General features: G+C 42.7%; 1 protein-coding gene across 2 annotated transcripts; it reads left to right on the top strand.

Moving 5' to 3' along the window:
- The first annotated feature begins 63 nt into the window (after nt 1–63).
- Nucleotides 64–13,486, top strand: baiap2l2a (BAR/IMD domain containing adaptor protein 2 like 2a). Of its 2 annotated transcripts, none has more exons than XM_056400564.1 (14): nt 64–433; nt 878–953; nt 2,589–2,675; nt 4,900–4,961; nt 5,053–5,124; nt 5,352–5,432; nt 5,546–5,677; nt 6,509–6,607; nt 8,460–8,529; nt 9,324–9,531; nt 9,966–10,031; nt 10,550–10,757; nt 12,098–12,138; nt 12,561–13,486. In XM_056400564.1, the coding sequence occupies exons 1-14, from the start codon at nt 161–163 to the stop codon at nt 12,640–12,642; spliced, it is 1,557 nt and encodes a 518-aa protein (XP_056256539.1). In that variant the 5' UTR covers nt 64–160; the 3' UTR covers nt 12,643–13,486. The 2 variants fall into 2 exon arrangements, with proteins under 2 accessions (XP_056256539.1, XP_056256540.1); XM_056400565.1 differs by lacking the exon at nt 64–433 and adding an exon at nt 519–726.
- Nucleotides 13,487–13,966: the final 480 nt, after the last annotated feature.

The raw sequence follows: 13,966 nt of genomic DNA, 5'->3' as shown, positions 1-13,966 counted from the left end.
GTGTGTATATATATATATAGAGAGAGAGAGTGAAAACAGATCTCTGTTATAGTGTTGAATAAAACATACACTGTAGGCAACACACACACACACACACACACACACAGATGCCCAGACTGTTGGGTTTACAGCATATGTCAGTGTGTTTTATGGTTGAGCCATGTTTAATTATTTACTCACAGTCTCTCTCAGGCCACGGCGGTGTCGATTACCAACCACACTCAGCTGCCTCCTCTCATCAACTCCACGTCGAGTCCGATACGATCGACTCTCTCTCTCCCTCTCTCTCTCTCAGAGGCTGCGGTGCGTTCGCTGGATGGTTAAAGACCCGCAGACGCTGAAGGTGTCGTTGACGGTTGCACTGTTTTGGGTAGAAACGATGTCGAGGATGAATAGTGATCAGCTGTATCGCTCCACCCTGGGGATTTACTCGGTAAGTAACAGATACTGTGTGTGGGCCAGTGGCTCTAATTAGACAACAAACTGAGCGCAGTAAATAACCAGAGTGGTTTTATAAGTTCTGGCAGCAGTGGTCTCTCCTGTGCTGCGTTCGCTTGTCAAGAAACTCTTCAGGAAAGTGGAACAGAAACTTTTCTTGGTTACTGAGGAGTAAAGCTCAGTTAAACTTGTTTCAGGTCGTTTCTTTCTTTTGTTCTTTTCTTTTTTTTTTGCAAAGTCACTTTCAAATTCAAGGAGTATTTCCTTCACTTGATAACTCATGGGGATGTGAGTGTTAGGTTGTCTGTCTGGTGCTGCTGAATCTTTATCTTTTTAGGTGTTACTGAAAATCTCTCTGACTTTCAAAATTGTGCGTGTGTGTGTGTGTGTGTGTGTGTGTGTGTGTGTGTGTGTGTGTGCGTGTGTATTTCCCAAACAGAACTTGATGGATGAGTTCAACCCAAGCCTACAGAAACTGGTTTCACTGGGAAACAGCTATATCCAAGCTTTCAAGGGTAAGAAACAAAGGAAGGAAGAAAGAAAGAAAAGGAACATAAAATAAAAGAAAGAAGCCACCTTCAGGGTTCTTTGTGTGCAACATTCACACACCTATCTTTATAGTACTATAAACTAAACAGACGCTGATGGCGGTAAACAGAATATGGTGTTGGGTATCTATTTCACTAGATCTCATTCCAAAGTCCATATGCATTGGGAATATCCTGGTGCTGTTAAAGTCTTGGTTATGGGCCTGTAATCGAGCCCTGGAGAAGCTGTTACCACTACAGACAAACACACAAACAGACAAACACAAACAAGGCCCAACAACTAAATACGGGGATTTAGGACATTGTTTTGAATTTATTTACATTCTAAAGTGAATCCATGTTTCCTTGAGGTCCTGCAGGAAGGAGGAGAGTTCACACCAGGGCCATGATTACACCTTTAATTTGAATCTAAATCTCTATGTCTTAATTACTCACACCATAATCACCTTTAATCCCTCGACGTGAAAAACCTTTAAAATGCAAATCAGACTCGGCTACAGCAGCGGTTTGACACGGTGCTGCTCTTACACACGATATTATATCATATGTGTTTGTTTACAGTGTTAATGCTACACCATCAACAGCTGATTCATAGCGGCATAATCCCCGCAGACATTAAACACAGATTATGATGCGTCTCGTCGCCACCTGCACAGAGACTGCGAGTTCCCTCCCTGGGTTCAGAGGGGAGCCACGATCTGTTTCTCAAACAGGAAGTTGATGCAGCTCATCTGCTCCCTGTGCTGTTATTAAAGCACTATCACCCAGGGTTTTATTGTTGAAATCCATCCGCCTCACAGCACCGGGGAGGGTGTGTTTGATTGGTTTGAAGTGGGTTTGATTTGCCGCCTGTGTGTTTGAGCTGGTGCAGCTCCACTCAGGGATCTAATGTCGTGCTCGGGTTTAACTGAGGTGATGCACAGTGAGCAGGAAACTACAGAGAAGCAGGTCGACCTCAGAGCTTTCCATCCACCACTAGTTAATAATTACCTTGTAAACAAATATATTATATTCATTTAAGATTAAATACATGTCTCATTTGTCATAAATATGTTATTTAAAAGAAGCTTAACCACTGTTTGCTTTGGCTTTAGTCGTGTTTTGTAGTAACACCATATTTAACAAGCTGTTTTCAAGAGGCTGAAATCTGTCTGAACAACATTTTGACTCAAAAACTGTTTGTAGTTTTCGGCCTTTTGGCTTCGCAGAGCAGAAATAAAGCCAGTGTCGGTGCAGTCACACAGCTTTCATGTGATTTCTCTGCGATGTTAAGCTTCTGTTTTTTAAGTAAACACATTTTCCAAATAATTACAGAGAAATGTTAATAAGTTAAGGAATAATTTCCCCCCTTTTTTGTAATTAATGACTCTGTTTACCTGCTTCAGTAGCTCCATGACTGGGAACATTAAGTATTTGCATTTCAAATGACTGGTTTGTTTGTTTGTTTGTTTGTTTGTTTGTGTGTGTGTGTGTGTGTGTGTGTGTGTGTGTGTGTGTGTGTGTGTGTGTGTGTGTGTGTGTGTGTGTGTGTGTGTGTGTGTGTGTGTGTGTGTGTGTGTGTGTGTGTGTGTGTGTGTGTGTGTGTGTGTGTGTGTGTGTCAGCTCTTACTGTAACGAGTGAGGCCTACTTCAGTGCACTTTCAAAAATCGGAGAAACGGCTTTCCACACCGTGTCCTCGCGCTCCCTAGGTATGTACACACACACACACACACACACACACACATTCACGCGCAGCTGTAATCCAATGATTAACTGACTTTATTTCTGGCGCTCCCGTCCAGGATGTGAGTGTTTTGTCTTCGACATGTTTACGGCCATTTATTAAACTAATTAAACAATGTTCTTACGTATCGTGGAGACCAAAGTTTAGCCTCAGGTGCAGATCCCACCATGAGAAGTTTCTGTATTACACAGTATCTACAACAGTTAGACCCATAAAGACTAAAAGACTTTGACCTGCAGCTGGAGATGAACCGATATTTGTATTGAGCTCAGGTCACGTCAGGTTCAAGAACGTGGCAGGACTCTCTAATTAGATTAGAGTTAATGTACGACATGATGCACGTTTGAGGGTGTTTTCCTGTGAGTTGGAGCCCAGTGTTGGCAGAGTGGGTACTGGATAGCAGCAGGTGGCATGAATAATAGACGATGACAGGCAGCGGGTTGTGCTCCGCTCACTTAACCCAGCCTCTTTGAAAACAGAGTCATGTCAGGTCGAGCAGCCGGAGCTGGAGATATTTGTCCAAACTGGATCATTAGTCTGCTCTTACTGTGAGAGCTCAGGACAACTGTTTACACGGGATGTGATGCATGTCAAAGCTTTCGTCTTCCTCAACACTTTGGTGATGCTCAGTAATAATGGAATACATGCTCAAAATGTAAAGGAGCCATTTTGACTAATCTCTCTGCAGCCAGCGTTTAAATCAGTCTGCATCATCTACACACACAGGATCTGATGTCCACAGCTGCTTCACACTGGAAGGTTTTCCTTCAGTGTCACTTTTTACAGTGTGAAGTGAGCATTTATGACACGAGGTGTGTGTGTGTGTGTGTAATAAATTAGTCAAGGTAATAAATAACTTCTGTTTGAAGATAGCTTAGTATGTTCTCACAAACACACGCCCACTCCGCTCCTTCCTGTGCACAGGGCTGATGTCCTTGTGTTTGGGTCGGGGACGTTAACGGAGGGATGAGACACTCCGTCCTCATCACTGTGTATTTTATCTGTTACAAATGCAACCAGCAGCATTTTAGTGCTGATACATTACGGGGAAATTCCCTTAATTTAAATTTAAGGACATGTAGACTAGACCAATAAATAAAATAAAGAACCCAGACAAAAGTATGTGGACATGGATCTATTACTTCATTATATTGCTTTAGGGAGATTTGATGGCCGGTATTTAATTTACAAATGATGATCAGATATTAGGGTCTCTCCGCCGTCAACACAGGTGTATGAAGGTGCACATCTACACAAGGAGCCTTTTACTGAAAGCAATTATTAAACTGTCAAAACACTATTGGGCAACTAATTCTATGGTAGAGACTCCAGATCAAAAATCAATGAGTAGCAACAATAAAACTGGATAAACAGAAGTTGAGATTAGCTGTCAAGTGTGTTACGTCGTCCCTCGTGTGAGGTAGACGCAGTAATTACTGTAATCTGGTGAATATACAGACCTCACAAGAAAAGTAGAAGGTATGAATAAAACGACAGTTAACCTGACAGCAAATGAGCCGTTAGCTTAGCAACACATGGGCCTCAGACAGCTAGCATAGTGACTAGCTTGGTTAGCAGCTGCCATAAAAGAGAACCTACACATACAGCCCTGGTTTGTGCCTCTCATGTGTGAGCATTCACTCATCTGAAAGATAATTAGCAAGGTCGTTTAATATGACTTACCGCTGTTTTGAAGGTGTATGAGACTCCTTAAAGATATTTAATCCACAACATGATACAAACTGTTTATGATGAATTAGATTTTTAACCTGTTTCCCCAAGTTTGCAACTTAACACCAACAAACCTGGATTGAGAAAGACAGTGGTGCAGCGTGGGAAACGGATTCACAAGGGGTTTTTTTATTGTGCATCAATAGAAATGAAATTGTTTTAACTTGGGTGATAAAATCTGAGCACATCCTGGAGCTTCTGTGAATCAGCTTCACAAGTTCACAAAAGATGAGAGGAGAGACGAGAGAGGCCGCTGGCAAAAAGGAGGAAGATTCAAGAGTTTGCGGTGAATACAAACGCACCCCATGTGTCTGTTGCTAGCCAGCTAAAGCTAACGTCTGTACATGGGGGGGCAAATGAAAGAACAAAAGATAAAGATATTATTTAGCTAAACGTCATGTTATTGCTCTGCGGTGTGTATTCTGAATAATGCAACACGTAACGCACCTGTCTTAAAGGAGACGTCCTGATCCAGATCTCTGAGAGCCAGAGGAGACTCACCATGGAGCTGGATGGAGTGGTACGTTACATCTCGTGTGCGTTCGAGCGCGATCGATCCGCTCTGCGGTTCACGTGTCGTTTAATGATATGATCTCGCTTGTCGTTTCCAGTTCCGCTGGTTCAGCGTGGAGGTTCTTCAGGAGATGGACAACAACATTAGACTCGACAAAGATTACATATCAGTGAGTCACTCAGTTCTCTCATAATTACCTTCCTGGAATTAAAATTAAAACGGTAACTGCAGGGCATCATGGGAATAGTTATGGACCTACGAATCTGTTGTGTGACCCCCTGGAGTGAGTTATCAAATTAATTAATATAGCAATACAGCAGACTTACCTCACAGACATCCTGACCTAACGCTGCAGCTGCTGCTGCTGGATGACTGAGGTGATGTTCTGTCACGCAGGGCAGCAGGAATCACTACGAGGTGGAAGTCCACAACCAGGCAGCAGCTCTGGAGAGACACCTGAGGAGAGGAAACAACCAGGTCTGTGTGTTTCTCATGCTCTGTCTGTCTGGAGGGAAACCACCATTGCATATGTATTGTTGTACAGTGTGTGTATATATATATATATATATATGTCAATGATGTACCCTCAGGACTGCAGTCAGTATGTGCAGTTCCTCAGGGAGAGCCATGGAGAGGCTCTGAAGGAGGAGGAGAGGAGATATCGCTTCCTGGCTGAGAAACACTGTGGACTGATACAGACCGTCGCCCGCCTCATGAATAAGGTATAACACCAGCTTTGAGTAGCGTTTGTGAATTCAGTGTTGGCTTATTGACTGCAGGTGCAGCTCGTTATAATGAACGTCAGAGGAAGGCACGAAATTATTCACAACCTAATTAAACGTTTTACTGTGACGGGCAGTTTCTGTGTGGCGCTACTCTCAAGCTAACAAAGCCCTCAGAGAAATATGTGTATGACGGCTTCTTGACCTGTGCCGTCACTCTTTTGGCGACTTTGAAGCCTGGTTGTTGTTTTTGTTCATAATGAGGCTGCAGGAGTGATGCAGGAGTGGAGCAGTTGACCTGTTTGTTGGTTGCTTGGTTTGTTTGTTTGTTTGGGCCTCTGTACTGTAGCTGGCAAATAGAAACCCATGAGCCAAATATGAACTCTAAAAAAGTTTTGTCTTTCATGTCATCAAAGTCAAAACCTTTTTTACATGATTTAAAAACAAGAACAGGATCATGTCAATACAAGGCTCATTCCAAAAAGCGACTTTATAACATCTCAGACTTTTGCACACATGAAGGCATCCAAACCACAGACCCGCGCCTCATTGAGAACCACAGTTTGAACAGTGCACGGTGCTAAACTGAAGTGTAGTATATATATCCAAGATGAATAACACACAGACAATCCACTTCTTTTAAAATCAAATGTACGGAAAGTCAATATATAAAATTATATGATAACTTTTGATTTACTTTGTCAAAATTGTGACTTATTAAGTCAAAAACATACTATAAAGTCAAAATTGTTATTGTAATATAATAATGATAATGATATTGTGTGTGTGTGTGTGTGTGTGTGTGTGTGTGTGTGTGTGTGTGTGTGGCAGACGGGGGATTCTCTCCAGCAGAGAGCTGATGTCTGGACAACGGAGGTGAACGTCACCAGACAACCTGAAGCCAGAGGTCCCGCCCCTCTGGACAACACTGTGAGTCAAAGGCTTCAGAGTTCAGAGAAACCAACTGTGTTTTTAATCTTTATCTTCATTAAATACTGGAAGAGTTCGCTGCCAGTGTGAGATATGATTCTGCTGCTGGGGAATGAACTGAGAAGCTCTTTAAGATCCGAGTGTGATCCAGATAAAACGATGTGAAACTGTGAAATCTGTGCCACATTTATTCTAATGTCTCTATTAAACAGAGACACAAATATAATATTTCTGTTACCGGGGCGCCCTCTGGTGGAGAAGCTGGGAACCTGATTCAATTTGAAACCATCAGAGTCACTTCTGTCATTCTGAGGAGGATTAAAGCTGCAGCTGAAGTGGAAAGACAAAGATTGCAGATTGTCTGGCATGAATGAAGAGAGTGTGTGATTACGATGAAGCTGCGATGAATTTTGTGCAAATAACTTTGTGTGCATCGTCTGAAAATACACCTGCTGTAGTGTCGCTGAGTGAATTCAGACAACTCTCCGTCTCAGTAGAGTGGGATTAACATCGAGGATAATATACAAAACCAAAACCAAACGCGGTTCATTGTGTAAAAGCTGCAATTACTATTCAAGTAAACAACAAAGACGGGCCTGAGATAAACCCTGTCGGTCTCAGTGCGCTCCTCATTGGAAGGTGACACGCCAGTGAACCCGACAGATCCCACGTCCTGCGCTAATAACAATCAGAGGATTAACATGGATTCTGTGTTTGTTTTGGTTCCTCGTGGGATTTATCCTCCTCTCCGTTCGGGAGGATATTTGAGTTGTGTGTGTTACATTCACACGACATACATTATTCATTGCAGCCTATAGGATTGTACATCCGACACATCCTACACTGTCTCTGTGCTAAGATAAGCTAATCGCCTGCTAGCGGTACACTGTAAGAAAAAGAAATGTAACTTGTTTTCTTTGGCATAAATATCTACAAATTTACAAGCTGTTAATTATTTTTAAGGTTAAAAAAGGAAATTGTGAAACACATTAAAGTAGTTTCTTGCAAGAGTTTCAGTGAGTCCTGATGAAGTTCTGTTGATTTATGTTCTTTAGCAGGTGAATCACAGAAATCACATTTCACTGTGTTGACTGGTGGTCAAAGGTCAAAGGTCATGGTGACCATGACTCATGAATTCATACAGTAATTATGACACAATTTAACTCAAATGTCTGTGAGGATTAAAACAAGTGATGACATTTTATATCCGAAAGGTCAAAGGTCAACTTTACTGTGACATCATAATGTTCAGCAAAAACACTTTTCTGGCTTTTATTCTACGCTGTAACTCTGGACTGTGAATATACTTCCTGTTAACTTGTAACTCGGTTGGCGGAGGGATTCAATCACCAGGCGGGAAACTGTTTTTTAATTATCACTTTCAGAACTTGTGAGTTTGATTGATCAGAGGGACGAATCTTGACATAAATAATGGTAAAATAAAAAGTAGTGCATCATATTTTGAGTCACTTTACTCCTTGAAGTAAGATCAACTCGGAGCCTGAACTGTTTTCACAGCTTCTTTTTATCCATTGTAGTTTCACATTTACCTTCCAGACGTGAGAGTGACATTGATCTTTTTATCTCACACTTTGCAAGCGAAGACATATATTTCTCACAGTGTGTATTTCCCGTGAGGTCGCACCTAGAGATTTCTCAGCGATGAAATCCTCGATTGTGGAAATGTTACAGCTGATGTTTGTGCCTGAAACCAGGTCGTGTTACTCTGATAACGTTATCTGTTTTCCCCTTAAAGACGAAGGCGTGTTTCGTTTCCTGGTGTTTGCATGGACATCATCACTACAACTGTCTGGATCTGTGCATTTAACACGTTTCTTGTTGGTTTTTCCAGGCGGGGATAAAGAGGGAGGAGATTCGAAAGAGCAGAGAGGAACCGCCCCTCGGGAAAATACCATCAAGGGGTGAGCGGTTAATCTCATCAGGCTTTATGAGAAAATATATCACTTCACTGACACCGTGTCTTAACACGGGAAACCAGATGTAAAGTTTTAACCTTTTCAAAACACCCAGCAGTGATGAGATAAAGAGATTCTGATTTCTTGTTGATCAGTTTTCACACCTTACTTTTTCTCGTGTCTTGTTTTAGTCCGTTTCAGGATCAAGGTCCTTCTGTAATTTTCATTTTTTCCCCTGCAAATCATCTGCAAGCCGCGGAGCCTCTGTCCGTGTATCAGTAATTCTGCCTTCACTCTACCAGCTGCTTTATCTCCTTTTAAGCCTTTTATCTCTGTTTCTCTCTCCCTCTCTCTCCTCCATCTTTCTCTCCCTCTTCATATTCTGCACATCATGTACTTTCATACCTCCTCGTTTCTACTTCCCTCTGCTGCAAGTCTGTCTAATTATTAGGCCTCGTTATCTAGAGTAAAAATAGACTCAGTAACTACGTATCGAAAAGCAGAAAATAAACAATCTCCAGAATACTAACCGGCGCTCCTCCTTACATTCGGCTGAAACGTTGCCTGTTGTCTGTAGCGCTGATGTTCACTGCATCCTCTGTCATCCAGGCAGAAATAATCATGCATGGAGTGAGACATATGAGTTATAATCAAAACCTCAGAGAATAAGGAAATAAATCAAATAAATCCTGGCCAGTTATAGTTATTAATTAATCGTTTCCCCAGAGATCTGTCGCTGCCGTTGAAGTGGGTTCATCAGCTGCAGGAACTTGTGCTTTAACTCTGTCTCATCTCTCCAGCCCCGTCTCCCCAGGGAAGCATGTTTCGCTCTGCTGTAGACTCGGCGGGAGGTGGCGGTGGAGGAAGATCCACGAGGGCCCTGGTTGCCCACCAACCTGCCGGCTCCAGCCCCACCCTGCTGCCCTTCACCAGGGGAGAGACGATCACCGTGCTGGTCCACCAGCCCAGGAACGGCTGGCTGTACGGCCGAGCCGACAGCAGCTCGCGGTGAGAGAAGCTTCTTCTCCTGCACTGCTGTAACGTAATGTCACCATATCTGTGTGTTAGAATAGATAGTTTATATTAAATTATTAAAGCTTAAAGTTATGGAGAATTGAGGGCGTGGCCTCTTTGAGTGACAGGTGGGTGAGTGTATGTTTGCCACCGAAGTCTTGGCTCGACACGTGCCCCTCCTCTTTGACCATTTTTGTATTAGCCGGGAGTTATGGGGCGGAGTCAGGTACTGGCAAGATGGCGACGTCTCTGGCTAAATCTTAGCATTAGCGAGCTAACATACTGATTTTTAAGCTTAGTGTTGTCTATGTTTAGCCTGTTAGCATGCTAACGAATTAGCACTAGTGTGACCACTCAAGTGTATCACCGAGTGTAATAATCTTCATCAACATTCATCATCTTTTCATCTCTGTCTCCTTCATTCTCAGTCAGGGATGGTTTCCCGCCTCATACGTGGAGCCAGTGGACGAACCTCCGAGGTCGAGCAGCTCCAGGTAAACAGCCAATCAAATGAGCTCAACAGGTGTGACGGTTAAATGGGCTGTTATTAACGTTCGTGTTCGTATCTCACTGCTTCTTACTTTACCAGACATCTGTAGGATGATAGAACGAATCCATTCTTCTTTATGTGCAGCCACTAAGAATGAGTGGAGAGAGGAAGCAGAGAATAAACCCACTGCTCAGTGTTTGACTGTCAAACCACAGAGTGTAACGTTCAGCTCCTCCAGGCGGATCCTGCTGTTTTAAAAGAGGGTCAACATGAGACTCAGGCCTGGAATAATTACATGAACTATTTAAAATATTTGGGTGACCCAGTGCTTAGAGGAAAACCAGTAAGAGCTTTTCAACTGAAACTTTGCTCACTGTGTCACAGAAAAGTGAAATGTCGTATTTAACAAAGAGAAACATGTTTTAACTTATAAATATAAATTTTTGTGTGTTTTTTGTGCGTCTAGTGAAAATAACATGTTAAACTTCTTCACCGATGAAAACAAATGAAATGTGTGTGTAGTTTCAGCAGCTCGTCCCTGCGAGGCAGCAGCAGCTCCAGCAACCTGTTCAGCCAAATGGGAAGCAGCAGCCTGAGCGGCGCCGGATCCCCTCCCCCTCCACCGCCGCCGCCGCCACCGTCATCTTCTCTGTCTTCAAATAAACACTCTGAGATGCCGCCGCTCACACCCACCCCCGACAGACGGGTCGAGTCTACCTCGGAAAACAAGGTACGGAGATCAGTCAGTCGGCCCGACCATCGATCAGCGCGGCGGCTGATATCAATCAATTCTCTCTCACTCCATCAAAACTGCGTGGAACCTTTTGAGACTGAGATGTGATAAACTAAATGTCCCTCACTTTCTTTCTACAATTCTCCTGCAGTGACTTTGAAACTTTCCAACAAGCCGCCTTTTCTAAAGTCAGGGCTGATGTCTGAGGTTAATGATAAGTTTCTACCTGCTCATGATACAGGTTGTTAATAATGGCAGTCTGCAGTGATAAATGTTAATAAGTCATTAACAAGAGGTTTCATTTATGAAGTCTCCAGTTCAACTAATAAAGCACCACTAATGAAGTGTTTCCTGTGTGACGGTGTTTGCCCGTCTGTCCAGCAGGGGCACTGTGGCAAGGTGCTGCTCTCAATGACACCACATCCATCTTTCTGGTGGATGCAGGGAGGGAGCTCCAGCTGCTGATGGTGGATGAGCAAGGAGGTCATGTGCGTGTGTGTGTGTGTGCATGTGCGTGTGTGTGTGCATGTGTGTGTGTGTGTGTGTGTGGATTGTTTTGAATGCTGTGTTTTGTGGTGGAGATGATCAGACTTCAGGATGCTGCTGTGTGACAAACCTTCTCTCTTTGATGCTGTTTAAACTCAGTGACGTTTGTTCTAATTGTTCTATAAATTGATGGATATTAAAGCAACATTATACATTATATTATTCTCATGTTTCTCTCCTCACAAGTTTTCACTGACACAGCGAAGCATGTTAGCTATGAAAGCTGCTCTCCAGCCAGTGATGTCACTGATGAAGCAGATTTATTATTTAAATAAAAACAGTAATAATAGAGCTAGTGGTGAGTCCATTAATCAATTAGACGATCTAAAGAAATCTAATTTGATCATTGATGAACAATTTTTCAAGCAAAAGTTGTTGTTTTCAGTTTCTCAAATATGAGAATTTGCTGTTTTTCTTGGTTTAAAATCACAATAAAATGAATGTTTGGAGAGTTTTGACGTCACCTGGTGCTGGAGGATATTTTCACTATTTTCTGATGTTGTATAAACCAAGTTTCTGCCCATATTTATCATTTTATAACATAATTTTTTCAAAGTGATATAGATGCATGTGCCTGATGTCTCTGTGTGATCGCTGTGTTTCCCTTCTTCATCTCTATTGAGAGAATAGTGGTTTTCAGTGTGTGTCGCTGGACACGGGGTCCGCTGCATGTGTGTGAGGCGGCCTGGCCCAGCACACCGGGGTCGAGTGCTGGAGCTTGTTGAGCCTCCATTAGTGCACACGTCCACATTCACACTCATCCACACCTTCTCCTGTGTGTTTCCCTGCAGAGATCACAACCACACGGATCCCAACCGGAGCTCTTCCCGAGGTAAGAGTGATGTCACCGCAGCTCTGCTTTTAAAACCCAGACAGGTGGTTAGATGTCAGAACGGAGGCCGCTCGTTTTCCTCTTCCAGAGAAGCTAATGATGTCATGAAGCCATTAAATCAGGGAGCAGCAGATGAGGGCAGTGGTCGAAATGCCACAGAATTGGTTTCTTTCCATTAGAGTTTGAAGTGCAGTTTAGAACTGAAACCATCTCAGTTCTGGTCGTTGGGGAACCGAGGCTCTCACTCTCACTTCAGATGAACCGTTTGATGATGATACTTGTACGGTTTGAAATGTAATGCTGATTGTTATCACCTCCTCTGTTGGACTCAATCATCGTGAGCCAGAGCATTTTCTGATATTGCTGTCGTCTCTTCCTTCAACATGTATGTCCCTCTCTCCTGTCCACTCTCTGTCCTGAAGGGGCACCAACCCGTTCGCGACCGTGAAGCTGAAGCCCACGTCCACCGATGACAGATCGGCCCCGCGTCTCTATCGCAGATGACGTCTTAACCCGGAAAACAGTTCGTCCTTGACCTCGGCTGCACATCTGGTCAAAAGCTGAGTAAGTGGACCTTTAAAGGAGGTGGTTTTTGTCGGTAAATACTGTGACACAGAGTGTGACTGCACAGATTCACACGAAATAAGAAAGAGGAAATACATTCGAATCACAACGACCGACGTTCACTATCACCCTCTCCTCGCTTGTCTATCTCCTGGTTCTCTGCTCTTTGATTTGTAAAATACTGAGAACGAATGATTGTGTTGATGTAACTCTGATCTTAACCTGGTCTTAAATCATCTTTCCTCCTCTGACATGTTTGATTGTCGGCACTGAGATACTGTCAGCTGAAGAGACGACGTGCAATGACTTGAATATTGCACATGGGCCAGTAAGTGATGATGAGATGTGAAGAGTCAGTGCTAAGAACCTGTTGATGTGTATGTAAGAAGTGTCAGGTATTGCTCAGGGACGGATGCTTTAATGATCTTTTCTATCTTTTATATTTTTGTATTGCCGTGTGAATTAAGCTGATTGCTAAATATTAATTGCATTATGAATGTACTTTGGAAAAAAGGGCTTGTAGAGAATGATAATGTAACCTCTGGCAGCTAATGTACTATCTTATAAAAATAGGATAATATGTCCGAGGCTGAGATGTAATGAAAAATGCAATGCATTCATGGATTATGTAATACCGTCTCCATAGCATCATATAATTACTCTAACCAATGTGTTAAAGCTGCAGGTGGCATCTTTTTACAGATGGTGTGATGTTAATCTTGTTCTATAATGTATATCAAAATGTAAGTTATTACATAATAAAAATACTTGTGATACATCATCAGTTAAAGCACCTGATTTCAAATTTTCTGTATAATATTTAAATGAATCGGTTTTATTTTTTAGGTTTTTATTATTTAAAGAGTTCAAAGCTCAAAAAAACTGTGTGGTTTGATGTTGCTAAATACTGATTGGAGCACACGAGTTCATGACATCACCTTTTTCCCAGCAGAGCCCCGCCCACTTTAAAGGAGAGCGCCGACAAAAAAAACAAAAACATATTTTTGGTTTGAAATAAAATAAAAATGTCGACCGCCGCTATATTCTTTGGGCATTTTTGCCTTTATTCTGATAGGACAGTGAGAGATAGACAGGAAGTTAGAGAGAGAGAGGGGATGACACCAGCAAAGGATTGTGGGTCGGACTCGAACCCACAGCCGGTCAGGACTAACCCTGTGTGGTATTCTCTCTACCAGGTGAGCCGTCGAGCCGCCGCCCCTGAACCAGCATGTTTTTATAAGTATGTCACACTCCTGACTGTCGT

This window comes from Seriola aureovittata, chromosome 17 (assembly GCF_021018895.1).
Source record: "Seriola aureovittata isolate HTS-2021-v1 ecotype China chromosome 17, ASM2101889v1, whole genome shotgun sequence".
Taxonomy (NCBI): Eukaryota; Metazoa; Chordata; class Actinopteri; order Carangiformes; family Carangidae; genus Seriola; species Seriola aureovittata.
Note: the sequence above shows the minus strand (reverse complement) of the source record. Positions and strands in the feature narration are given on the sequence as shown.

What these genes read in the sequence shown, in the direction of transcription:
- baiap2l2a (XM_056400564.1), top strand. Translation starts at nt 161, where the DNA reads ATGTTTAATTATTTACTCACAGTCTCTCTCAGGCCACGGCGGTGTCGA. An exon ending in CCACCCTGGGGATTTACTCG is followed by an intron (nt 434 to 877) that starts GTAAGTAACAGA and finishes TTTCCCAAACAG; the next exon opens with AACTTGATGGATGAGTTCAA. An exon ending in AGTCTACCTCGGAAAACAAG is followed by an intron (nt 10,758 to 12,097) that starts GTACGGAGATCA and finishes GTTTCCCTGCAG; the next exon opens with AGATCACAACCACACGGATC.